Raw genomic sequence first — 26,863 nt, 5'->3', positions numbered from 1 at the left:
ATACTGTGAAAAGACGGAATATTCAGTTTCACACCTTCACCATACTCTTCTTTTGAAACTCCACCTCTCTTTCTCACTTAGACACAAACACAAACACACACACACACACACACACACACACACACACACACACACACACACAAACTTAATCACACTTCTCTCCATACTGTTCTAACACCTCTCGACGCTATGATCTTCATGGCACTTTTAGAAATCTGCCTCACTGAGCCGAGCAGCCGTTTTCACTTCACTCCTGCTTGGAGCTGATGGAGAGATGAACACGGACAAAAGATGTTTATCAGATAATTACAAGCAGACGGACAGAGCCAGTAACTCATTTGTTAACCAGCATTTAAAAGAAAATATATATATCTGTTTTTTAATTACAAATGCATTTGGAAATATTCTTATCATTGAAAGCTCAAACACCATCATTTTAAAAAAGTGCACATGTAATACTAAACTGATTGCTGTAGTCGGCATTTTTACCAGCAGACATTTTTGACTTGTAATAATAATAATAATACATTGCATTTGTAATGCACTTTATATTTAAACAATCTCAAAGTGCTACAGAACAGGATAAAACAAGAACATTTTTAGTTTTTTGAGTTTTTAGGTCACGTTTAAAAGCCTCTGCAGTCTGTGGGGCCCTCAGATGGTCGGGGAGGGAATTCCACAGCCTCGGAGCTGCAGAGGAAAAGGCCCGATCGCCCATAGTGCGGAGCTTGGTTCTGGGGACTATTTTTGTTTGGAGGGTATTTTTGGAGGGTATTTTTGTTTGTAGAACGGAGGTTGAATGAGGAGGTCTGGGGGGTGAGCAGTTCTTTTAGGTATTGGGGGGCATGTCCGTGAATGCACTGATGAGTGAGGAAGGAGAGCTTATACTCAATTCTGTGCGGGATGGGGAGCCTGTGTAGTGATTTCAGAACGGGGGTGATGTGGTCGTATTTGCGGACTCTTAGCAGGATCCTGGCAGCGCTGTTTTGAATATGTTGTAGTCTCTGGATGTTCCTGTTAGAGATTCCGGTGAGGAGAGCATTACAGTAATCCAGCCTGGACGATACAAAGGCGTGGACAAGTGTCTCTGCATCTGTCAGGGTGAGTGTTGGACGAAGTTTGCCGATGTTCCTGAGGTGATAGAAAGCTGTCTTGCAGAGGTGTTTGATGTGGGTGTCAAAAGTGAGATTGGGGTCCATTTTAACACCAAGGTTGGTGACAGATGTGGAGAGAGGGACGTTTTGGCCCGAGAAGGTGATACAGGTGATGGTGGAGGAGCGGAGCTGATGTGGTGTGCCAACTAGGATTGCTTCTGTTTTTGAACTGTTTAGCTGAAGAAAATTGAGTTTCATCCACGTCTCTATGTCCTCCAGGCAGGTGGTGAGTGTAGACATAGAGTGGGAATCAGAAGAAGTGGGGGTTGTCCTCATATAGAGCTGTGTGTCATCAGCATAGCAGTGATAGGATACCCCATGCCTACTGATTATATTACCCAGGGGAAGCAGATAGAGGGTGAAGAGAGTGGGGCCCAGCACTGAGCCCTGGGGCACACCGCAGGTGACGTTGTGGGTGTATGATTTTGCTTTTCCCTGGGTAACGTATTCCGTTCTGTCGGATAGATATGAGGTGAACCAGTTATGACTTGTCATAGTAGGAAAAGCACAGGTATGACTAATAACACTAACGATGGCTCTGTTCTGTATAACTGTCCTAATAAGTCATGCCAGTGTACCAGTGAGCATGTACAACACCAGGACCCTGAAACTGAAGCAGCTAAAAAGAATTTAGCCTTCATCCATTTTATTTTGTACACCTGTGCTCCAGATAATATGATGTTTCGGTTGCAGAGTTTTACTTGAATACAAATCGTTTTGTTTTGTTTGGATTTTCTGGTGAAGGTTTGTGCTGTTGTATTGCTATACTGCCATTAGTTGACATGTATTTGCAGCACATCCATTTGCATGACAGAGAACTGAGACCCTTGAGACACACACACACATGCACACACACATGCACACGCACATGCACACACACACACACAGCGGGAGAATAAATAACAGCCCTCTTGAGATGCAGAATCAAACATTTCTCTCCTGGCAATTCGACTCTGGCCTTTAAATAATTTCTCTGCGAAAGAACATCAACTGATTAATTGATTTTGTAGTTACTTACACTACCATTCAAAAGTTTGTTTTTCGTCTTTCCTTCAATGATGACTATTTTGAGTAGAATTCAGACACCAATGATATTTTTTACATTTGAAATAGTGTTAGTCCCAAAAGAAGAAGAATTCAATGATACAACTTTAATTTAGTTTATGTGCCCATAGCGTTACATGTCAGGTGAGAATACTGTGTAAACCATTTTTACCCCCGAATACCATTGGATTTTCAATTTGTTTTCCAGTTCAGAAAAGCAGAAGTGACCTTCGATAATAATTGGACCACGACGGTGCTTGCATTTGTGATCTAAATATTGGATTCAGACGTTTTCCTTTGGGCCCTGTGCAGTCTAGTCAGTGCTTAGATTGAACATGTTAAAAGTGGTAGTTAGTCCATATGTTCAGCTGTTATTCCGATGCCATCTCTAGACAAACCTTATATTTCTATTCATTTCTAAATCAACACACCTGATAATATTCAAGTTTGCAATAAGCATTACTGTGACACTGAAACAGGAATCGTTTGCTATTCAAATCTGCACTCATTTTGATGCTAAGCTTCCAGTTTCTTTTACCAATGACTGGTGATGTTTTCTATTGTTATTCTACTGTTGCTCAGAGGGATCTTTTGCTCTTTCGACCCTTTCAATTGTCTTTTTGAACCATTGTACAATGTTTTGTTCTTCATTTTGCAAACCCTTCATACGAAATAAAATCTATTTAGAGGACTTTCTACAACCTAAAGTCATGAAAAACAATAACAAATATAGAGCAGTCCTCTAAGCCATCTGACTTTTGAAAGGTAGTATACGCAGCACAAGATGTCTTTGGACATGATTGGAAAGTGACTTGAACCACCTCACAACAACTCACACCTGCTTGTTGTGAAGTGCAAGGAAACTTGCCAACACAGAACTATATTTTATATATAAACAGTATATTTGGCTGAGAATACAGCGGTACCACAAATAACTGAATGGACGGGGTTGGTCCAGTAAAAGCTGTATGACAGTCCCTTCCTTACACAGCCGTATCCCGTATATTTGGATGTGTATGTTCCCTGAGTGCAGATGAAACGATGGGTGAGAGGAGGTCAGGGCACAGTCAGGCCGTGAGCTCACTCTGGAGGTCCATCAGGCCGTGCTGTCACTGTTCTGCTCCCTCAGGACAGAAGTGGGGTTTCTACCTGACTGAAAATAGTCTGCTAAAATGTGTAACTGTGTGTGCATGTTCGCATGGGTAGTGAGACATGATTGTGTACCCAGACCATCTCTGATTTTGGCCGTGTGTGGCCTCTGAGCAGAGCGACTGGACTGCTTCTACTGTAGATGATTCCTCAGCGGGCCACAAGTGTGTCAGCACTTGTCTGCAAGCACACTGCCACAAATACGCTCCACTGTCCGCTGGGTGGAAGTCAAATGGACGTATGACAGCGAGAGAGACGGACAGAGCAAAAAGGCGACAACAAGTTGTGCAGAAACAGCAGAGGGCTCAAGGACGCTGAAAGACCACGCTCAGCTGTGGGAGGTGGGTAGTTCAATACACAGCTTCATGTTTAAATGGATAAGAGAGGAGGGAGGGAGAGAACAGACCTGTCGGAGATACGTGCACATTAGCATTTAACCCCTCACACATCACAGGACAGTGCTCTTACATTGTCGTTCCAACTCAATAATCAATCACAGTGACGCAACCTCAAGAAACACTGAGAAGCAAAGAGTGTGAGGACAAATCCTGTGAAAAAGTCGGCATTGTACAAAAAAAATGAAAAAATATGTGTTTTATTCTGTTCTCATGTCCCAGAAAACAAGCCACTGTAATGCTCATTTCATGGCTGAGAACGCAGCCCTTTTAGCCACTTATAAGGACTTAAACTGAGCCTCAGAGGGTGTGATGATAACTATCTCCTCCGCTGTTCCTACAATCCGCTGCTCTAGTCGTAGAGGGACCCTGTCTGCTTTTACGCTGGCTGACAGAAGCAGGTCACTCAGTCAACACTGTTGCCATAAATCCACTGCTACGCTCAGAAACATTCAAACAAGCCTTGAGCTTCAGAGGCCACAATAATCACACATAACACTGCACTGGCTGACAATAACAAAACACTCAAAAGCTCCTCAAAGCATGACTGGAAGAGACCTGCACAATTATGTTCCACTTCTGAACTCAGGAACATTTAATAAACAAAATATGTTTGTGTGTGTGTAGGCAATTAGGGGGGGTGGGGGGGTGAAAGTGCACCAAGTTGACCACAGAACTGATCAATATGAAAGCATTTGGCTACACAGGTTGTTATCTTCATCAGTGCGTAATTATACTGCAATGACAGAGAAAGTGTGGACTAGCAGCCAGCACACAGACGGTCTGTCTGTCTGTCTGTCTGTCTGTCTGTCTGCAGCTCAGGCTGAACAGCAGCTGAGAGAAAAACATTGCATCTATGGCTCGGCCTGTTTGGTTTAACGAGCTCTTGTCCTCCATCAAAAAAAGAAGAAAACCGCAGGCTGTGGCGTGATGCCTAAACGGACACACCCCCTCCAGGCTGTGGCATCGAACCAGCGACACTGTGATAAACAAACGGCGGCTGCCGTAAGAGTCTACCAGTAAGTGATGCTGGTAGACTCAACCAGTCACTACGTCTCGCGATGATAGTTCACCAACAAACAGGCCCGAGCATGGTCTGTGCATGGTCCCCCTCCACACACGGCGTGTCCCTCTAGTGCAGACTGACAGATGACTGCACAAATGGCATCTTAATCAAACCAGCGACACACAAAAACACCAACACAGCACACGCACACACACACACACACACACACACACACACACACACACACACACACACACACACACACACACACACACACACATGCGCGCGCGCACACACACTCCTCACAGCCCCTCGCGTATCTCACCTTGCTTGACACATTTGAGGCGGACCGGGTCTTTGCAGTGTTTGATCACGGCCAGCACGTCCCGGGTGGTGAGCCCGGCCACCGGCATGTTGTTGACCTCCAGCAGCAGCTCATCCTGGGCCAGTTTTCCGCTCTGGATCAGTCCCTTCCCCTGCTTCACCTCGCCGAGGTAGGGGAACTGGCCGATCTCCGCGCCTCCCTTCAGCTCGAACCCCAGCTCCCCTTCCTTCCCGCGGGTTATCACCGCCTCGTGGACTTTGTTTGTCCAGTGGTTTTTCTTCTTGAGGCTCTTAGACATCGTTAGGGCGAGTGGATCACCGCGGACTGGCCCATACACACGCCTCCTACCGTCTCATCCCTGCCTTTGTGCGACCCGGCTGCAGCTTCACAGCGCCCGTGGCTCCATCATCACCGGTGCACGCCAGGCGCAGTGTCCGCTCGGCGAGCAGCGCAGTCGGGCAGAGGGCTGCAGTACAGCGCGGCGGCGGAGGAAATAATTATTACTGTCAGACACACAGACGCAAGAGACAGATACTAGCGGATGACCCGGATGTGAAGCCTGAAGGAGGGGAGAGATGAATAGTTCTGGTTCGGCGTAAAAGGATGGAGAGGAGGGGAAATAACAGGAGGCGCTTCACTCCCACTACACTGCCAGGGGCGCTTCCTCCGGCTCACTGTGATCACAAGCGGTCACATGTAGGCGGAACATCGTTTTACACTACGTTACATATACACCTCACCCTATATTAGTTATCTGCAACCATTTGGGGGAGATTTGGGAAATAAAATAGCTCAAAGGCTGAGTTTTTTTCCTTGAAGTCCTAACATGCAGCACACTAACACATGCTAACTTTTTTTTCGGTCGAGAACAGAGACTTTCCGAGAGTATTACTTTTCATATAATATGCAGCATACAATGCAGATTTGTATGTAACCAAAGCTGGTTTACCAACAGGGCCCCAGACCCGTCAGAGAGCCCAAAGGCTCAACGCTCAGTCTGTGGTAATTATTGTAAATTGATTGCAAGTGTGTTTTTAAATGCATCACCCGCTTCAACATTTGACAGATTAACTCTTTTTTTGCATCTTGAAATGTTGGGGTAAAAAACTAATAACATCCATCATCTGCACTTGTGGTTTTAAAATCACCCCGTTTAAGTTGGGTCAACGTTACATAATTGCTATGATGCAGGAATCCATGCTCAACAAGAAATGACAAATCCTTTTGTTGCCATTACTTTTTCATGGCTGCATGACTTTCCGAAGTGGGTGAAGTAACGTTTCATCCAATATTTAACACATAAATCAAGAGCTGCTGAAATCTACTGAGGATGACAGTCCCTCTTACTGCCACTCTGCAATGCTTCTATGTGTGTGTTTTAAGGGCATGCTTGTGCTTTTGAAATGTGAGTATCCTCCCTGAAAAACAACATTACTGTACACAACTTCCTATGCATTTGCAACCAGTAAATAATCCATGAAGTGCAGTGGATTCACTTTAACTGTCACTTTACTTATTTCTTGGCATCTAGGTCATCGCGCTGTACGTTCTGGTCACAGCAAACACTTTTGACATTCATTCTAAACAGATGAGGATGCAGACTAGATAAGCATTGAAGACTAACCGCCACAGTGAAGAAATAGTATGATATAATTCAGAAAACTGGCTGGATTAACAAATTATCCATCAAGAGTGGACATGAATCTCTGCTGTGTTTAATTTGTGCCTCTGTTGGAGAATGTCAGAATTGCAGCTTCAAGAGGCCTGTAGCCTCGACTGAGATGGAGTTCAGGGTTGAGGGATTAAATACTATGGAGGGCTCAGAGTCTGCAGGTTTTCACTTAAACACCAGCTCTTTTAAATCACTGGTGTACTAAAGCATGAAATCAGATGATGCGTCCTTCAAATAGAATAAATAATATTAATTATTATAATAATAATCTGGTACGGTAGCATAAATAGTATGTGCGTGCAGAACACTGATTTATTCTCTTGTGCTCATCTATCTATATCTGGATCAGAGTATTTCACTATTTTGGACATTCTTTTGTGAAAATAAGTATGATAGAAGAACAAAAAGAAAAGCCATCAGCTGTCGAAGCTTTGAGCTGCAGCGTCTAAATTTGGAGTCACTTCAAGCAACTCATTGCCACTCTGATTTTCTCTCGACAGAATACAGCAGTCACTCTCAGTGTCTGCATGGTCACTCTCATGTGGACACAGCCACAGGAGGACGTGTGCTTACAACAGCATCATGAAGTCCTTTGGTCTGGGTGTCATGCTGGTATGAGATGGCTAGGGGGAGAAACACAGCTTTGAAAACAGAGCATGCTTTATCTTTTGTTTTTCTCTCCATGAAATCTTTCACTTTCTGCCAGAATATTAATGACCCAAATGAAACAGTTGTTTTATTAGGTGTGATTGTGCATCCGTATTGGCTTCCTCAGACTGTCTGTGACCACATTTGTGACTCTGTGCACACTGGGTGGAGGAGGAAGAAGAAAGAAAAGGATATTACTGTATATCATCATTATAGACAGAAAGTAATGAGCATCCTAAAGCAGACTGCCAACAACAGAAGGCAAAAATACAATAACACGAGGCAGTCTGCGCACTCAGAAGGGGAATTTCAATAGAGCTTATATGGATTTAGCTCACTGCCTCCCTCATTGACTCTCTGCTTCGTGCATTTGCTGTTAGGGAAGAAATGCACACTAAGTTGTTTCTATTGCTCGGCTAAGACAAGGGGGGAGCGGGGTCACCTTCACACAGACGTTCACTTTCAACAGAGTGAACCGAGTCCTCCTGTCTTCATGCCCTTCATTTTCAGAAAACAGACTGCAGACAAAAATATTAATGATCATCCAGCGTCTACTAAGACAGTCACAATTTTTGGAAGACATTTTAAACTTTGAAATTAAATAGACAGCACAGTGGCAGCAGTTGGAAACCCGGGGGTGTGTTGGACTGGAGCAGCAGTTAAAAATCGGTTTCAAACACACACACACACACACACACACACACACACACACACACACACACACACACACGCACACGCACGCACAAATGCATCACACATAGAGAATAAGTTAATTAGACTGAATGGCTTTGGGGAATTGGCAACTAAATCACATTGGCTTTTTCTCCAAGCTCACAATGAGATTTAATTATGTAGTGAAACTTGTGATGGTAGAGTACACCTGGAGAAAGTCGAGACAGACTCCAAACCACACAGACTTCCTCACCAGAGCCTGACTGAAAAAACTATATATTGCTAAATATGAGCGGATCATAAACACATTTTGATATCTGTTCAAAAAGGTATAAGATATGATTGATAGAAACACTGATGGCATTACTTTGTCCACCATTGAGTAGCTAAATGTTTATTTTTCAACTGTAAAATGTCCCATAAAGTAGATATCTTGGTCTCAAGTCTTCACGGTTTATTATGCTGCACCCAACTATCCAAATGAATCAGTAAATACAGGTCTAAAGGATTAGTTAGACATTTTGGGAGAGTTAGAAAACAAGATTGATATCACTCTTGTGCGTGTATGTTAAATATCGAGCGAACGCCAGCAGCCATCGGACAAATTTAGTTTAGCAGGAAAACAGCTAGCATGACTTTGTCCAAAGGGAACAAAAAACACCAATAGCTTGTTAATTCACTTGTTGGCCAATATCCCATTTGTGTAATAATATTAAAAACAAACAAAAATGATGTATAGACTAAATCTTGTGAATAACCTCTAAAACCTTGTTGTCTTTAGAATTCAAAGTGTTGGTGGGCAGATTGTTGACAGAGCCACGCGAGCTGTTTACCCATGTTTCTACTCTTTGTGCTCAGCTAAGCTAAGCAGTTGCTGGCTGTCCTCTTACCATGCAGATCTTTACTGTATGTTTGTGTAAATAATATATATATATATATATATATATATATATATACTGTATTTAAATATAGAGACAGAGTTGTTAACTCCCCAACATCCGCCTCAAAGATCCAGCAGCCTATCAGCTGAACTACAATCCTACCTACATGGACACATTATTATTGTATAACATAACAGATAATCTATGAAGTCCATCTCTTCTAGTCTATTCATGTTAACCTGATATGAGCTGCTTGTTACACATCGTTTTCAAAGAGTTTATTTAGACAACATTTAGGGTTTGGATAAAATTTCCTTTTGCTTTCACTCCCCCGGTCAGCTGCAGTCTGCCATCATGTGTCGTTTGATCACAATCATCGGCATCATCATCCTCTTCTTTCCTAAAACACACCTTCGTTTTGAAGAAGCCTCATATTCACACTCTTTGATTTCCCTGGGAGGGCTTTGGGGATTAGCTAAATTGCTCTGCAGTTAGCTTTTAAATCACACAATGCCTCCCAAAAATAGTGTCCTCTCAGCTAATGCCTAATCGTTGCGCTTGAGCAGTGATGGCTTAGCTAAGTCTGCAAGACAGGAGTCGGCCTCGTCATTGCTCTGACCCATTTGTCGGATCTTAGTGGCCGTCGTCATATAAAAAAAAAGAGACTGGAATAAGACAGTTGTTCTGATAATCCCATCACTATCTCTAAACTAATTCCTTTAACAGGTTGATCAGCACATGAATACTGGAAGAGATTCTGGGCCACAATGTTGCTTTAAATCACCACAGCTTGGAAGAAAATCACTCATTCTAGTTTAGCACTAATTAGTCCTAATCTTGGGGCGTTTCCAATGGAGATTGAATACAAGAGGCCAATACATCTTAGTCAGGAACAATCTGTGTTAATTATATTAAAACTGGTGATTAGATTTTCCTCAGTTGTCTTCTTTGTGATCATCAAGCAGCAATCAGGCTTCGTCATTACATGCAGTTACACTACTGGACCACTAGAGGGAACTATTGACTGAACAGTACCATCAGATGTCTTTAAATCTTAAAATGGGTATTAGTTCATTGCAGGATAAATATTAAAAACTCTCTCCACTTAAAAATATGTTGAACCGTCACTGTGCAAAATCATTTATGTGCAGTTTTAGACTAGAAGGCTGTTTTCATATTCATCTGCAGGAGAGTTTCTCCGTTCTCACCTTGGATCTGAGATAAACACTTTGACAAGTTTGGTTGAAATACAACTTACAAACATGTGATGTACACTGACACCTTTCAGATAAGTAGAAGACATCTTGTGACCAGCTTATAGATACTGTACTTTGCATGAAGTGGCTTTTCTTTTAAGAATTTGCAAGTAGTTTACTATATTATTTGTCCAAAAAAAACAGACAAATTATTATTTAAAAAAAAAATAAAAAAAAAATAAAAAAAAAAATATATATATATATATATATATATATATATATATATATATATATATATATATATGAACAAATCTGGAGGGGATCTTTTGAGATTCTTCTACTCGTCTATGGATGCATTCATGAAATTGCCCCCGACAACTTTCTGCTGTTCACTGGACCAGATATTAGACAAAAACCGCTTTCTGTACCTCTGGAAACACAATGTGACATAGACATCTCTGAATCTGATGAGAGCAACTTAAATTCATCAAAAGCATGTTTTTAACAAATGTAGTTTGACAGTTTTGAAACTTTCTGGTCCATTACCATATGTTATTCACACACACACAAAGACAAAATAAAAACTAGTTTGTTGCATAAGTTGCCATGGTTTTTGCCATAGCAGCTTTTTTTATTAGCAAAATCATGGAGATTAGTCCACTAATGTGCCCATCCAATGGAAACAGAGGGTTGGGGGTCTAGGGGGGGATATGTAACTTGAAACCATCACACATCATGATCAATAACAGTGCACCCAGCCATGTCTCCGTCTTTCTATGCACTGAACACAGATCTACATATGGCCCTACTGTCTGCTACAAGGCCGCCATTGGCATCCTCTTTTCAAAGCTTCTCTTTGCTTCTTGATTCAATAAGGAATGTTACAGTTTGTAGCGGCGCACCGACAACGTGCACTCGTTAATTACAGAGAGTAGCTTCTTTTTGGTCGCTTAGAAAAATAAAACTTTGAAAGAGGATGACAATTCGAGGAATAAAGTCCCTTTGTTTATATTGTGCACACATTCTCTCACACACACACACACACACACACACACACACACACACACACACACACACACACAGGCTTTTGGCCTCAATCAAAACAAAGCTCCCACTCGCAGCACACATGCAAATCTCACATCCGAAAAGGTTTACACACACTCTCACAGTATGTCAGAGTGAATTGGTCTACAGAGTGACTTGGTCTTGTTTGGTTTGTTCAAAGACGCAAAAAACTGCGACAGTGAAACAATCAGAAAGAAATTGTTAATATGGACTCGGGGACAAAGGGGCGGCTTGGGAAGAGTTCAATGGTAACATTTACATAAACCTAAGATCTAACTCAACAAAAATAAACACACTGCAACTAAAGCATGCAAGGCACAAACAAGGACCTACAAACAAAAGACCAAAAGTGTTCATTCATGGACGAAAAAAAAAAAAAAGTCAAGGCCCCCCCCTTTTTATATAAAAATTTAAAATAATGATAATAAAAAGGCAAAACAAGCACGTTTTAAAACTGTGAAAAATCCCCGACCATAGACAGTTGTACAAATATATTTTACACAAAATGTTTTCTACACACCGTCTTTAAAACTTTTAGAGATGAACATAAGTTAATAAGAGGTTAAAAGTGACAGTCTCAGCAGGGTCCGCGAGGTTCCCTCCAGTCAGAGTCCCCTTGAATCAAGTCACTCGGCATGCCAGCCACCCGGCTGCCTGAACAACAACAAGAAAACAAAGACACCGTGATTAGAGCAGAACAATGTGACAGACCGCACCTCGCTGTTCATCCTGTGGCCTCGTTACCTTCAGAAAAGGCCACAGTCCTTCAGGTTGTTCTTGATGATGACGTCGGTGACGGCATCAAACACAAACTGCACGTTCTTGGTGTCGGTGGCACAGGTGAAGTGGGTGTAGATCTCCTTAGTGTCCTTTCTCTTGTTCAGGTCCTCAAACTGGCACTGAATGTAAGCGGCTGCTTCTTCGTAGGTGTTGGAGCCTGAAGAAAGATGACCGAATAAGGAGAGAAAGAGCACGATGATGTTACAACAAATCAAATTTAAGACCTTTTCATTTCTTTGTAATACAAATAAATTAAATAAAAAACTATTTACAGTCAAATAAATAATTTAAACCCACTCGATATGAACTGAAATTGAATCTTTTTCTGTCCAATACCAATCATTTCTAGTCATTTGATCAGAAATAGTTGTTTGAATACATGGATAAAATATTTCAGAACACCTTTCATTAAAATACCAATATGACCTCAACAATGTAAGTAGAATTCAAGGCTGAGCTGTTGTATTGGATTGCATTAGATTGTACAGGTGTACCTAAGAACGTGGCCAGTGAGTTAAATAGTGTGTGTTGGCTTCACATTGTTTTTAATTTACTCGACTGCAGCATATGTATTTAGCAATTCAACCTGCATGTCACAGAGCAGCAGCTAACACTTTGCTCCATTTTATAAGACAATGGTTTAAATGTGTTGCTGTACTGGGAATAAATGAAGAGGAAGGTGGGAAGCATTTTGCTTTTGCTGCATAAAACATACAATTTAAACTGAATAACATGCGAGTCTTCTGGTTGTGGGCTATTTATAGCTTAACAAGTAAACTTTTTTTTTTTTTTTACAGTTTATATACATCAAATGTGGAGAGCTTGTTTCACTTTTACTCATGCAGAATTTGTCAGTTTTAGATTTTGATAATATGGATACATCTGTGAAATCGGAGTATCAATAAATTCAACAAGGACACATTGTTATAAACATGAAGCAGCCCACACAGTTCAAGAACAGAGCAGAGAATAAAGAAACATGTTTGTGTCATCTGCAGAGACTGCCACACCTTTGAGAGACAGCAAGGAGCTGACAGACAGAGAATTTTCTGGACCTTAGTTCAGAGTCTAAAAAGCAAATATCACTTAAAAAAACATTATGTTATATGTGCAGCATTATTGTAGTGATTATGATGGCAGAGGTTTGTAGAAAAAATATATTACACTTCATGTTGCCATCAACTCATTTATTGTTGAGACCAAAACCAATGGAGCGTTAAGACCTGTAACACACAATTTATCAATATCAATTTGTTTCTTTGCTAAAACCTTTCAAGTCATTTGATTTGTGTGACTGAAGACAGTTTTAGGATGTCATAGATCTGCAGACTTATTAGTAAGGCTAATGAGCCTTACTAATAAGCACCAACTATACTTGGCTGGACTTCTGTTCTGGTTCTGTGCGACACTAACACACAAACTACAGTATTTGCATGTAAAACACACCTGCCCTGCACCGAGAGTGTCTTCACTGTGTGTGTGTGTGTGTGTGTGTGTGTGTGTGTGTGTGTGTCTCACACCTGCATATTCTGGGTAGCAGATCGTGAGAGGGCTCTTTTTGATCTTTTCCTCAAACAGGTCTTTCTTGTTGAGGAAGAGGATGATGGAGGTGTCTGTGAACCACTTGTTGTTGCAGATGGAGTCGAACAGCTTCATGCTCTCATGCATTCGATTCTGAGTGAGAGGAGAAACAGAAAGTGGTAACCAACCAGAGAAGCTGAACAATAAAATGACTCTGGGTATGTAAAAGTCAGACGGGTCTAACCATCTCCTCGTCCTCAGCCAGCACCAGGTCGTAGTCACTCAGAGCCACACAGAAGATGATGGCGGTGACTCCCTCAAAACAATGGATCCATTTCTTCCTCTCTGATCTCTGTCCGCCGACATCAAACATTCTGCAGAAAGACCACAGATATAAATAATATACCACACAAACAAATCAAGATCGCTTTACTGAAGTTTAGACCACTTTATGACAATAATATACCGACTCTTTGATCTTCGTTTAATTTAAGACGTGGTAGTGCCGGTTCTTTCCAGGTGTTCGTAATTGACTGCTTTTAAAGATGCAAATAAAAATACTATGTAAGTGACATGCCTGTAAGTGTTGTTTTTTTTGGGGGAGTTGTGTTGTCAGTTGAGGTTTTGACCCAACTAATCAGTAGCGAGTGATGAGTCTGGCCGGCCAATGCCAGCCGTTAATTTTTCTTCCCCACACTGATAAATATGTTGATTTGAGCGTGTAGCTGAGTCCATCTCACTGCCCATGGCGCCATTTCTCCAATGTTGTTTTTCATGACTGTAGCACCTTATCTTTTATTGTCATTCTTAATCCTGTTTATTAAATTCTGATTGGTCAAATACTTCTCCAACCCATGGAAACAGCCGTCAATGAAAACAACAGCAGGCCTTTTAGAATCAATGAACGAATCAGAGATGTGGGAGGCGATTCACAGTCATCCTACAGTTGAGTGGATTAACTGTGGTGGTTGTACTCACTTGAAGTGCAGGTCCTTGAAAGTGAAGTGCGTTTCCACAATACCAGTGGTTTTGACTCTGGTCCTCAGCACATCCTGTTGGGTGGGCACATAAGCACTGTGGGATATCCTGTCCAAGTCGTTCAGGTAGCTTCGGAGGAGAAAAGAGACGGGATAGTTTAAAAACGTTATACAAATGTTTGCAGACTAAGAGTGGCGAATGGTCCGTGCAGTCAACTCACTATGCTGCAGAATCATTGAGCTGATACTCCCGGGAGCGGCTGAAGCAGGCCTGAACGCCTCCATCCTTCCACAGCCGCTGGATGACCCCGGCTAGTTCGCCTGTCATGAAGCCCTCTTCTGCTGAACCTGCCAAGACGAACAGCTGCCGTGCATCATCCTAACGAGACAAAGCCCCTCCAATTACAGTCATCAGACACAATTTCTTCATATAAATGTAAGACAGCTTTTCTAGGGAAGGGTTTACCGTGCATTTTTCAAGAAATCACAATAAGAGAGCTCTCTCCCACTGACAAACATGCCTGTTTGGAAGTGATGAATTAAAAGATAACAGTCCTTTTAGCCATGACAATTTGCATGAAAAGGGTCTGAAAAGCTACACAGCATCTGAAGCAGGTCAGTGGCCAAACAAATAAATATCTGCAAGAGCATGAAATCAAGGAAAAGCTTTTGGTGTAAAATTGGTCACGATGACAGGATAGGCCAGTCACGCTGAAGCAATGACTAAGCCACTTGTTATGCAAGGAAAAACAGATTCACAAAATGAAACAGAAGTCTGTTTAGCAAAAACAAGAAGGGAAAATTCCCAGAAGTATGTATTATATATATTTTCAGCATGTCGTGCTAATAACATACATCATTGATACAAAACACCAAACCAATGAGCACAAAGTCAAGGGAAACAGAAATGCCGTTGATTATTACGTAAAACTCAATCCTCTGTTTATGAACAAGTACACACAGCAGTGTGACTATCAACTCAAGGACCTACAGACAGTTCTCGTGTCAGTAAGCAGTATGTTTTGAATGCAATACTAAACCCCTACTAGCTCTATCTGAACTGCTGCCGAGGAGGAAGCGAGAATAAATTAGCCCAGTAGGGAAGGGTGACATACGAGTAACTAGTTGTTTCCCTCATAGAACTGACCTATATAAATGCACAGAAATGCAACCTGTAATGTCCCAAGAACAGTGTAAATGCCAGCTTTGTTCGGTCACACTCACCGCTCTGGCTGGATCAGCAAAATCGATCTTGAGGCGTCCCATAGCTCTGATGATGGCAATAATGGACTGGATGGTGTTGCTGTAGACCACTGCCTTGTACTGCTTACACTCCTCCTCTGAGTAGCCCGCTTCGTGGATGATCCTGGCACACGATGAGAGGACATTGGCACTTTGTCTCCAAGTAGCATTTTCATGGATTTGTTTTCATAGATTATGATCAACTGGCAGTTATTGGCTGAGAACGGATTGTGTTTTAAGACAAACCATACCGCTGCATGGTTTGGGTTTATTTATGTTTTTGCAGTGCCTACATTTTTGCATTAAAAAATTTAATTAATGGAAACATTCATGTATGGAAAAAAACAAACACCTATCTTTTAAAAGATTTGTTTTATTATTTACATGTTTACAATTTGAAATGCCTTTTAATCGTGTAAGAGACTGAGGGTAATACTTAATATCTGGATTAAGACATTTCGTTCTGATTAGTCATGAGATTACATTTTTCTAAGTATACAAGTCATGTTTAAACAATTTGTTTCGAATTATATCTAGTAAGACTAAAATAATATACTGAATGAACTGTTATTAGTCTCACATAGCCATCTCCCCACACTAAAAAAAGGTCGGGCTCAACACATTATCATTCGGCTAATGGTGAAAAATGATATGGCTTGTTTGAAATTCTTTAAATCAATCACAATCGCCTCGCGTGGCACTAAGCACATGATGCAGCGGCAGTGTCCTTGCAAAATACATAGCGCAGATAGTGGAAGGGCAGGAAAGGGCTGTGTGAAATATGCGGCCAATGGCCGGAATAACCCCACAGTCTACATCCTGTGAGTCACACTTAACTTATATTGCTCTAATATGGAAGCTTGACCAAAATGATGGCAGTGTTAAAGTATACTCTATTCACTACCGAGTGCACTAATATATATATATATATATATATATATATATATATATATATATATATATACATACATACATACATACATACATACATACATACATACATACACACACACACACATACATACATACACATACACACACACTTCCTGCTGTTTGTGTGTCCAAATTCTAAGTGTAAAATCAATGCCAACTTACTTCATCTGTTTAACAATTGTACTTTTCCCAGACTCTCCAGCACCTGAAACAGAACAGATGGCACCGAAGATTAAATTATAGTCGAAACAGTTACATGATGTTAATTATTTTTAAGTATAAATCACAGATGTCAGACAAGTAGGTACAGTATTCACAAACCACTCGGACACGAGGATTCAGTATCTGTGTGGTATCAGAATACTTGAAGGGATCATTCTGGTTGGAGTTTTTGTCCTTAGTTATGGTCCCTACTGTCATTAATGTATGCACCGTGTGAACAAACATGTCCAGACATGAAAACTAAATGAGCAATTAACAGGTTGATGTGCAGCCTTCCTGTGAAAAGACAACAATCAGATGCTAAATGTATTAGATATAATGGCAATTTAAATCCCAGAACAAAAACAAAACAAAAAAATAACTTTCAATTAAATAAGTGGGTTAACTTTAACTTGCAACACATCAGAAGCTACACGGTCACCGAATGCACTGAGGAAGTGTCTAACACCCTGTTTAGCCAGGTCACAGTGTAATTGGATTAATTAACTGGATCCTCCGTCAATGAGATTATACAAAGCTTAAACATCCCTGGGTTAGAAACTACTGCTGCATCAGAATGGTTAGTTGGACTCGGAGCTGTCAGATGCTTTTCATATAGACAATATGATTTATTTGAGATCAATATCAAATAAACAATATACACATATTGTTGCTTTAATGCAAAATAAAATTAAGAAATACAAGAAACATACAATTGTGCAAATCTGTGATCTGTATGAATAATTAAAAAATGTGTTTGTTATATAGTCTCTCATACAGCTCCAACTCCCTCTGAGATACAGAGCACGCATCATGCTGAGCCCACAACATTTTAATTACCTTACCTCTGCAGGGACTCTCAGCTCCCTGGTGAGGAGAACTGTTCACCAGTTCATCGTCCCTTATGATAAACAGCCATGCACCGCAGACACAGAGCTAATATTACTGCAAACATCACACCACACTTAAATGTGATTTGTAAACACACTCTCACGCCTCACTGAGCTAGTGAAATTAAGGCTTAAGGGATGGAAATCATTGTAAAAGAAGTAAAATAGTTCAGGTTAATGACAGAGCTAGGATGTTTGATAGGGGGACATTGGACCAGGTAACACATATTCCCCTCGAGCCATATGAGACGCAGATATCTCCACAGTAAACAATAAACACTGTGCCTCTCCTCTGTGCTGCTTTTTACTGCTCTGGTTCGCGGAAATGCCGCAACACACAAACAAACATCAATCTTTATGATTTGCATTTGTGCAGTGCACAAACAGTCCACATCTGAGGCAGCCCTCCCACGCAAAACACTCGTCTCAAGAACATATCAGTTGCAGATTACTGCCTTATTGCGAACACCCCTCGATGGGTTGCCCGACAGAGAGATATGCAGCTTTACCTTGCATGCTTATTGCAGCTCTGTCTTGCTAAGAAACCCTCACACGGTATAACAAACATTTAACAAATGAGAAATGCATCCATGTGACATAGTGTAATTGCTCCAACAGACAACAAATCACAAACTAATCCCTGACATCTCATACAGATGCTGGTAGGAATCGTGACCGGTAGGATAAAAAAACACCATGAAAATTCAAATCAGGTCCATGTCAAATGACGCACAAACATACAATAACTGACTGCTGCAGCTGCGCATTGCAGAGTCTTTAGGATTGTGAAGAAATCCGAAAACAGATCTGTGATGACACACACACACACATGTCTGAGCAGAGTTCGACAAAAAAGATGCAGATTATTGTTGCATTTTTGGAGACACTGCTTGTAGACGGCATGCTCCAGGCAGCCATCCAGTTAGCATGCACTAGCCGCCTCGGTTGTGTGTGTGCGTGTGCATAGCTGCCGCAGATGCTTATTGCAGTCGGCCAGGCTGCAAAGGTTGCAATGCAACCTCTTGCCCGTCTTTTCCTGTCCACAGCCTGCAGTGGTCATCAGCTGCCACTAAAGGCCAGATTAGAGAGAAGGTGTGGCTATTCCCTTAAAACCATTAAACACTTCCAGATACAACTGTGAGATGCAATACAGATATAGGGGTGTGATCACCTGATGAGTCATCGTTTTATCTTTCTATGAATTGAATACTGTCTTTTAAAACACACACACACACACACACACACACACACACACACACACACACACACACACACACACACACATTACAGTTCAGTGATACACAAACACATTTCCCTGTTCCAGCTGATTAAAAAGGGAGCGCAAGTTCCTGTCCTATCGACCATCATATTACAATGACCACACCAATGACACTATCATTTTAGATGGAGTATAACGTGCCCATTAGTCACTACTGATATCCTCACATGACTAATAACCTGAACGTATAATTTAACTCATAATTGCATCACGATGTCGTGACGCCTTCCTCTCATCTCTGGAGTTAACGGAAACATTGGGGCAAGTCGACCAGCACAGCTGGCATGACCTCTAAACCTTCAGCTGATGTTACATTCATCGATATTCTAACAAACGCCAACTTCTACGTTGCATTGGGGGACATTTATTCATAATTTGCCACACAAAAAACGAGCTAGTGTCTCCCAGTCTGGTAGCCTGTAGCACCAGTCAACCGGCCTAAAGTGACGTTGACGCTCCGTTAAGTGTTTACGTGAAACGGGAATATAACGACTGTAATTTAACTTGTAATAATGTAATCCGGGTGTCATACGAACCATAACAGTACAGACGTTGTATGGACGGGCAGTTGAGAATAAATCCTCCTCTCAGACATTGTTAAAGGTTAAGCTTTCTGCGAGCTAACTAGCGTTAATCCTAGCTAGCATTAGGGCGCTAACGAGCTAAGTAGCTAACCGCTGAACGTTAAACTGGCTCACTGAAACACCGCCAGCGGCACTGGGGGGGAGAAACTGGTCGGTAGCGTATTGACTGGGATCATTGTATTTGCCGAGGTACACATACATAAACCCAGCAGCCATAACTTTATAGCTAACTGCCCCCCTCCTCCCGTTCGTGTGAAGCCCTGAAATGTCTCAAACTCCACCACTTTTTAGTTTCATCAAAGTTACCCCGCCGCGTTATTCGCCGTCAACGGAGCGAGATAAAACTTTGATTTAAGATCCTGCTGGGCACTGAAACGCGTTTTCATATGTAACAGGTTGGATTTAAGTTTGCAGCAGCAGACGGTGAGTATTAGGGAAGTCCCTCTCCAGCAAATAGACCCCATCCCTCCGTCCATCCATCTTTCTCTCACCGAGCAGCAGCAGCTTGACCTCCCGGGCTGCCTTTTCTCCGTCGTCCCGCAGATTCCGGTCGATCATCTTGCTCCGCTCCTGCGCCGCCTTGTCGTCCGTGCTCAGAGTACATCCCATCTTCTTGTCGACTGTCCTCCGAATAAATAATACAAATGCAGACTATAACACAACTGTAACTAGGAGTGAAACAACATGCAAAGGCTACCGAGCTAGCATCTAGTGGGGAGGAGGAGGAGGCGGTGGTGGTGTGTCTCCAACACTTGAGATTCAAACACGCCCTTGCCTGGCACTCAAGCTTCCGATTCCTCGGTTAAGACTCAAATGTTAGTTCACCACAACGCGCGGCTCTCTCGATAGCTGGCTCTCCTGTTTTGTGTTTCAAATGACGTCAGCTACACGAAAGGCTCAGTCAAAGCCAGAAGCATTCACAGAAAAGAGTAAACGGACACAAATTGTTCGCTTCCTGCTCTTCGCACATACGTGTGAAGTGCGCATGCGTGACAGTGCAACAGGCTTCTTTTGAAATGTTAAGCTTCTTATTTCAGTCTGCTGTGATTATTGGTGAGAACCATTTAGTCCTAGAAAAGAGAAGAAAAACAAGTTAGGTATGCTCGAAGTAAAAATACCTGTGAAAAGTCAAACATTTGAGTTTCTTTGTAAACAATTATGAAATAGTGGAGAATTAGAATTTGTATTTAATTGACTGCAAATAAGAAGGTCGTCTATAATGTCGCTTTAGTAAGTTTGACTTAAAATGTCCCAATGTTGACTCTCTATTTACATTGAATTGGTCAAAATATAGTTTTAGTAGCGGAGGCCTTTCTCATAATGTTAACTTACTAAGTGGAAATTTCTACTAAATAATGTCAAAATATAATAAGTCAAAATATAAACATGGTATCTTGGTCACTCAAATGTTAGACTATTGCCTACTATGTCATACTTTAGATTTGTTATTTTATATTTGGATTTAATATTCAGATAAAATGGAATAATATGCCATCATTTTGACTTTGTGAGCCAATATTTGGATTCACTATCTCATAATTAGCATTTACCAGGAGTATTGTTACTTTTCCCCTACCTAATTTTGTATCTGTTATGTACTTTTTTTCTGGTGGGCTTCAGTTGATTTCTGAGCAGTTCTTTATTTTTTAGGATAACAACTATACTGTAATTTATTGCCATATATTAAAAAATCAGATCAGCAAAATCAGCAGCAATTACATTGGGACTTGTTTGTTTTGTATGCGTATGCAACCCATAAACAGCAGTGCTATAGAGACCAGTGTGATGCATACTTGCTCCATGTTGTCAGTGCAGATTTGCATTGCAAGGCTCTGTCATTAGATGCCAATCCTCAGTAATGTGTTTGCATGTGCAGCTCAGACATGTACTGCACAAACAAAGACACTTCCATAGTGGAAAGGTTCTGCTATTTGAGAATCTGAGATACTTAAACAGAGTAAGTAATTACATATGTCATGTACAGGTGATTTTTTTCTTCATCTCTTTCACAAGATTTACTGAATATCTCATATAAAAATATTATATTTGTCATTTAAATACTAAGAATATCAAGTTGAAAGGATATATTGTTGTTTACAAAGGGATGTTGCTTGGTAGGGGAAGGCCTGATGTCCTTTAGTGCAGGGCATCCCTGTCAAATAATAAAAAGGACACAAACAAGGGTTACACCCTGTGGTTAAGCTAACTCCATCACCACATCCAGGAATTCAAATGACCGGTGGATGATTGTGCACCTGCAATCTGTAACTGCAATGAAAACATGAACAAGTCCTTTCCAAATGATATGATTGTACAGGAGATGTTTAAATTGACTTTCATCATGCTTTTTAAAGGACCACCCAGTTTTCTGAATTGACTACATGATCAGCATAAACACGCAAATATGTCAATTTCTTTACAATGTTCTCTTATAATAATCAGAACTAGTTTGACCTCAAGTGAACCATCATATTCTCAATGGTTTTATGTACAAATGGGCTGGGAAAGGGTTGAGTTGTGGTCAGAATTCATCTCCTCATTTTACATATGTTTTCCATTGCAGATGGCCCTGCATCATGCAAACTAAATAGCCATATTTTCCCCCAATCCACTCTCAGTGAATATGGAAAGATTTTCATGTGCATGTGCAACACATGCGCAAGAGAGGAGAGGCCACCAGGTCAACAGAACCAAACCCTTTTCTGATAATAAAACCATAAAACACATTGCAGTAGGTTTTCAACGAAGGATGAGGTAGTTTTTGTTCATTTTTTTCAGAGTGGGTGAGCTTGTCAGCACTCACCAGAATTATCCCAGAATCTAACAGAAAACTGACTTTGGTAAATCAGCTGTGTTTGAACACAAGACCTGGGACGAGGTCAGAGTCAGACCAGGAGTCAGGGGATGGATGGAAAGAGATCTGGAGATGAAAATTATGGTTTTTGGGGGGAGTTTTTCCTGTGTGTGTACAGATTGTAATGCCCTCTGAGGCAAATTTGTGTGATTGTAGGCTATACCAAATAAATTGAATTGAATTGAATAGATCAAGAAGGATATTTATAAACTATTTGTGACACCATAAGACAACCCCTCCTCTTGCCCTTATATTCATTAAGCCCCATACTTTGGTCACATGATTATTGATGATGTCAACACATCCAACTCCATGACAACTGAGCAAACACCTTTAGCTGTTAAAATAAGACGCAGGTGAAAGCGATAGAAAAGCCTCAAAGTGTCCCTTGAGTTAACGGGGACATATCATGATTTTGTGGGCTTTCCATTGGTTTCCCTTCCTATGTCACTTGCAGGCTCATTAGAATTTAGCAGACTGGGGTTTATCATTTGAGGGCTTAATAAGACAGGTGCTCAAACGAAGCGTTGCAGACAGACGGTGAATACTGGTATCCAGACGGACAGGATAAGAAAAGTACGTTTGTTCTTCTTACACTTTAACATGTCAACATGTAGTATAAACATAAAATACAATTAACCTTAAACTGAGCATGATATATCCCGTTTAAGTTTTGCTCATAAGATTAGTTTCAGTTTTCACATTAATATCTTTATTGGTAACATCCAGTCAGTTGCATGTAGTGCTTGTCTCGCTTTTAGTTTGCTACTCTAAATATGTTTTCACTCACTTTATATTAAAACAATTGAAACAGTGGCATGCTTATATGACATTTGTCTGCAGGTCTGCGAGACAGAGGAGACTGAGCTGGGAGGTTCTGGAGAGAGAAGAGGAAGACATTAGTCCTCAAGATGGCAGCAGACTGTAGGAAACCAATCAGTAGGCACCTATGCGCTTTTACGTTAATGCACCATCTTGTGTTCAATGTTAGAACTGTGTTAGAACTGTCTAAATTAGCCTTGTGTTTCTCTCAGATAAAAGAAAACAACAAAACTAGATAATGGTTACAACAGTCATTATAAAAAAGTTCACAAAAATTCAATATTAGACAGTAAAAGTCAGGATATGTTTCCCTTGACCATTCTGCTTTTAATCTGTGTCTTTAGAAAACAACAAGTTTACCTAATTGCCTGAGCAGCCATTTAATACAATTGATTCGTGTTTCTATTTTGGCTGTTATCAGTCACCTACCATGTCAGCTTACCATGCTTCGCTGCGGTTCATTACAAACTGTAAGGCTCTGACTCATCACTGTCAGTTATACTCTCGGGTACGATGGCCTGCTTTGGCCACCCGTAGGCTCTCTCATTGGTACACCCTTATTTATAAGGCAGTCCTTGGTCTGCTCCCAAGCTACCTGTGTGTTTGCATCAACCAGAGAAGTGTCGGACAATATTCTTTGCGATCTCTGGACTTTTTTATGCTCACTGTTCCAAATGCCAGAACGGATATGGGAAAAAGGGCTTTTGGGTACTCTGCCCCTCATCATGGAATATGTTGCAGAATGTTTTAAAGCTCAGGGAACTAATATCACTGACTGCTTTTAAATCTCGAATGAAAGAAATAGAGGCATGTTCCCAAAAATGTAAATGTTTCTTAAATTAACTCTACGTCACTGTTTCTTAGCTCTTAACTTTTAGTTTCTTTTAACTTGTCTTGTTCTGTGTTTTCTGTCTATAACTGTGTTTTGTATGCTGCTGCCTGTCTTGGCCAGGTCTCCCTCGAAAAAGAGATTTTTAATCAATGGGACTTCATGGTTAAATAAAGGTTAAATAAAAAAAATAAAAAAAAACCTAAAGCAAAGAGAGTTTAGGTTTTGGGCATTAAGCACTCATGCAACATTTGGGAAGAAAAGGTTGTGAATTAAAACATATACATGAGGATAAATCACAGTGTCCTTTCACTAGGATAAGTTATAGAACTTTGCTGTCGGTAAATACTTATTGTCTTCTAAATATTTAGTGATTTGTTTTTCAGTTGGAAGTATGCCAACAGTTGAGCTGTAGAGAAAAGAAGAGTGTAGTGTTGCTGAACATTATCACCATTCATTTGACGATGACCTTATTTCAGAAGCAAAACATGCCATGATGGAAGAAAGAATGTTTTGGGATACTTATCTATCGCCCACCAACCTTTACACACCCACCACTGTTTCCTTATTCAAATAAAGATGGTAGCCGAAAGTGACAGATGTCTGTGTTCAATTTGTGCAACATACAACAAAATGAAAATGTTTTGTTATAGGTTATATTTGTCTATTTGTCTGTATTTATCTTACATCGTATTATCATATATTTTAATGCAAAATAACATCATACAAAAGAAGCCAAGAGAAATGTTGGGTTAAAAATATGTTTTTACCATGCAGCAGAGGGAATCAATCAAGAGTCTTTGTGGATTCTGCATACGTTCTTTTTGGGTATCTCAAAATTCACAGGTTACATATTTTTCAAAAATACAGATATGCTAATGGTAATGCATTAGACATGCAAACGGGCTAATTTATTTACAGGTTAAATCAGTGTCAGTTGTTGCCTGAACACAGTGGTGAATTATAGTCTTTGATGAATCTTCAGAGGATTAAAATGTCACGATTTGCTTGAGGCCCCGAGAAGAGTTACAGTAAATGTCTGTGTCATCAGCATTATCCTATTAGCACATGATGTAGTATATAATTATGTTAGCAAAGAAAACAAATACAGGGTAACTTTGAGGTTGTCTCTCCCTTTCCGTTCTACATTTTCCACATCTTTTTTTGACAATATGATGCACCAATGAATTTAAGAAAATACAAGGCTGTCTTGTCTGAAGTGTTAGATAGAGGGCTGCAATTGTGCGTGGCCCTTCTCCATTCAAACAGCTGCTGTGGCTCCAACACTAGATGACCTCATTTTCCTGCAGCCTTGGGGCTTTGCTTCATATAGTGAAGCAAAAGAGCTTCATTGTTAGCTGTTTTTTATATTTGCACATAGAGTGGTGGATGACAACTTTTGAATGATGGTGTTCTCTTACTAGGAAGAGACTTAAAGAGATTTATATCTATATTTTAGGACTTATGGTGTGGGACTGTTCTGCTAACATAGACAAGAAACAGAGGAAGTCAGCAAATGTGTTCAAATAAGAAGAATGATATAAGAGATGAAAGGGCAGTGTTCGTTGTGTGCAAGGGGTTATAGCTTTTATTACTTATGGTGCTTTGCAATAATATACATCGCATGCCCTGCAGCAGTGCATCCTTTATGGTTTCTATCTGTCCTCCTTTTAACCCTGAACACTTTCATTTCATTTAATTTCCGTGTTGGGCTTTTGAACATATGTCAGCGTAACTATACAGAACAAAAATATATTGACTATCTGACAAACTAAAAACAAAGGATTTGATTATTTTTAACCAGCCCATTCATATACACTAAGCCAAAGCTTGTGTAAGGAAGCCTTTGTATACCATGCAAAGCAATTGGCATCAAGGACTAGACAGAACTGTACAACCCTTATGGATGGTATATTCAATGTCGAGCTTTAAATCCTAGTACAACTTGGTAAGAGTGTCTCTTTCGGCTGGAAGTGCTAACCAGGTAATAAAGCACTGACTCTTTAAGCAGAATGAGTTTGCTCAATTGCCGTCTTTCTGAGAGTCAGATGAGGATATCGTAACCACTCTCACGTCTGTTCAGCAAAAAGTTAGCCAGCAGACGTTAGCTTATACAGAGTGTCAAAAGGCAACTACAAAGTTCACAAATTATCATGCTAAACCTCTACAGTGCAATAGTGTGTGTAAAAAACAAGTAGTAGTGGTTTTGCACGGGGTTATGTGCCACATGAAGGCTGTGTCCAAATTGTCTGAAAGTGTACTATGTAGTGTCCTGAAAACCTTCACAATGAAATTACAAGGTGATGTGTGCACCACTTTCTGCTAACAATCCCACAATGCAATGCTCTGCATTTTATAGATGAGAAAATTACTGTTGTGAACTCAGTTATGATGCAAAATGATGGCAATATGTTGGTGCAAACTATTGAGTGACCATTATATAGGGGTTCGTGGAGGAGTGCAAAAGGCAGTGACTTCTACCTAAGGTTTCCCGTCATTGTGTTAAGCTATGCTAACTGGCTGCTGACTGTAGCTTCGTATTACCCGTACAGGACGAGAGAGTGGTATCCGTCTTTTGATCTGACTCTCTGCAAGAAATGAAGAAAAATCTCCAACAATTTTACCATTCATATCTTTATTTATCCTTATTACCAGAGCCTAATTCAATCTATCTTGAAAGGTCTGTATTATCATATGTCATCAACGGGAGTAATATTGCTAATTATTTAACATTTAAAACTACT

At 40.7% G+C, this 26,863-nt stretch overlaps 2 protein-coding genes across 2 annotated transcripts in view; both read right to left on the bottom strand.

Annotated features, from left to right (window-relative positions):
* Positions 1 to 5,371, bottom strand: part of magi2b (membrane associated guanylate kinase, WW and PDZ domain containing 2b) — a gene marked incomplete at both ends in the record, with an annotated part of 73,756 nt that extends 68,385 nt beyond the window's left edge. Inside the window, one exon of the mRNA XM_079223170.1 lies at positions 5,074 to 5,371. Coding sequence (XP_079079296.1) covers positions 5,074 to 5,371 — 298 coding nt within the window. The remainder of the gene's footprint in view (positions 1 to 5,073) is intronic.
* Positions 5,372 to 11,580: 6,209 nt separating this feature from the next.
* LOC306741327 (guanine nucleotide-binding protein G(i) subunit alpha-1) lies at positions 11,581 to 20,378 on the bottom strand. The gene is made up of 9 exons (XM_079223604.1): positions 20,106 to 20,378; positions 16,823 to 16,865; positions 15,710 to 15,851; positions 14,707 to 14,864; positions 14,487 to 14,615; positions 13,753 to 13,882; positions 13,508 to 13,661; positions 11,952 to 12,144; positions 11,581 to 11,861 (listed from the first exon to the last, which is right to left on the bottom strand). The coding sequence occupies exons 1-8, from the start codon at positions 20,221 to 20,223 to the stop codon at positions 11,954 to 11,956; spliced, it is 1,065 nt and encodes a 354-aa protein (XP_079079730.1). The 5' UTR covers positions 20,224 to 20,378; the 3' UTR covers positions 11,581 to 11,861; positions 11,952 to 11,953.
* Between the last annotated feature and the right edge of the window lie 6,485 nt (positions 20,379 to 26,863).

The sequence above is a fragment of the Taurulus bubalis genome (assembly GCF_910589615.1).
Source record: "Taurulus bubalis genome assembly, chromosome: 9".
NCBI classification, from domain to species: Eukaryota; Metazoa; Chordata; class Actinopteri; order Perciformes; family Cottidae; genus Taurulus; species Taurulus bubalis.
This window is presented reverse-complemented; position numbering and strand designations above follow the sequence as displayed.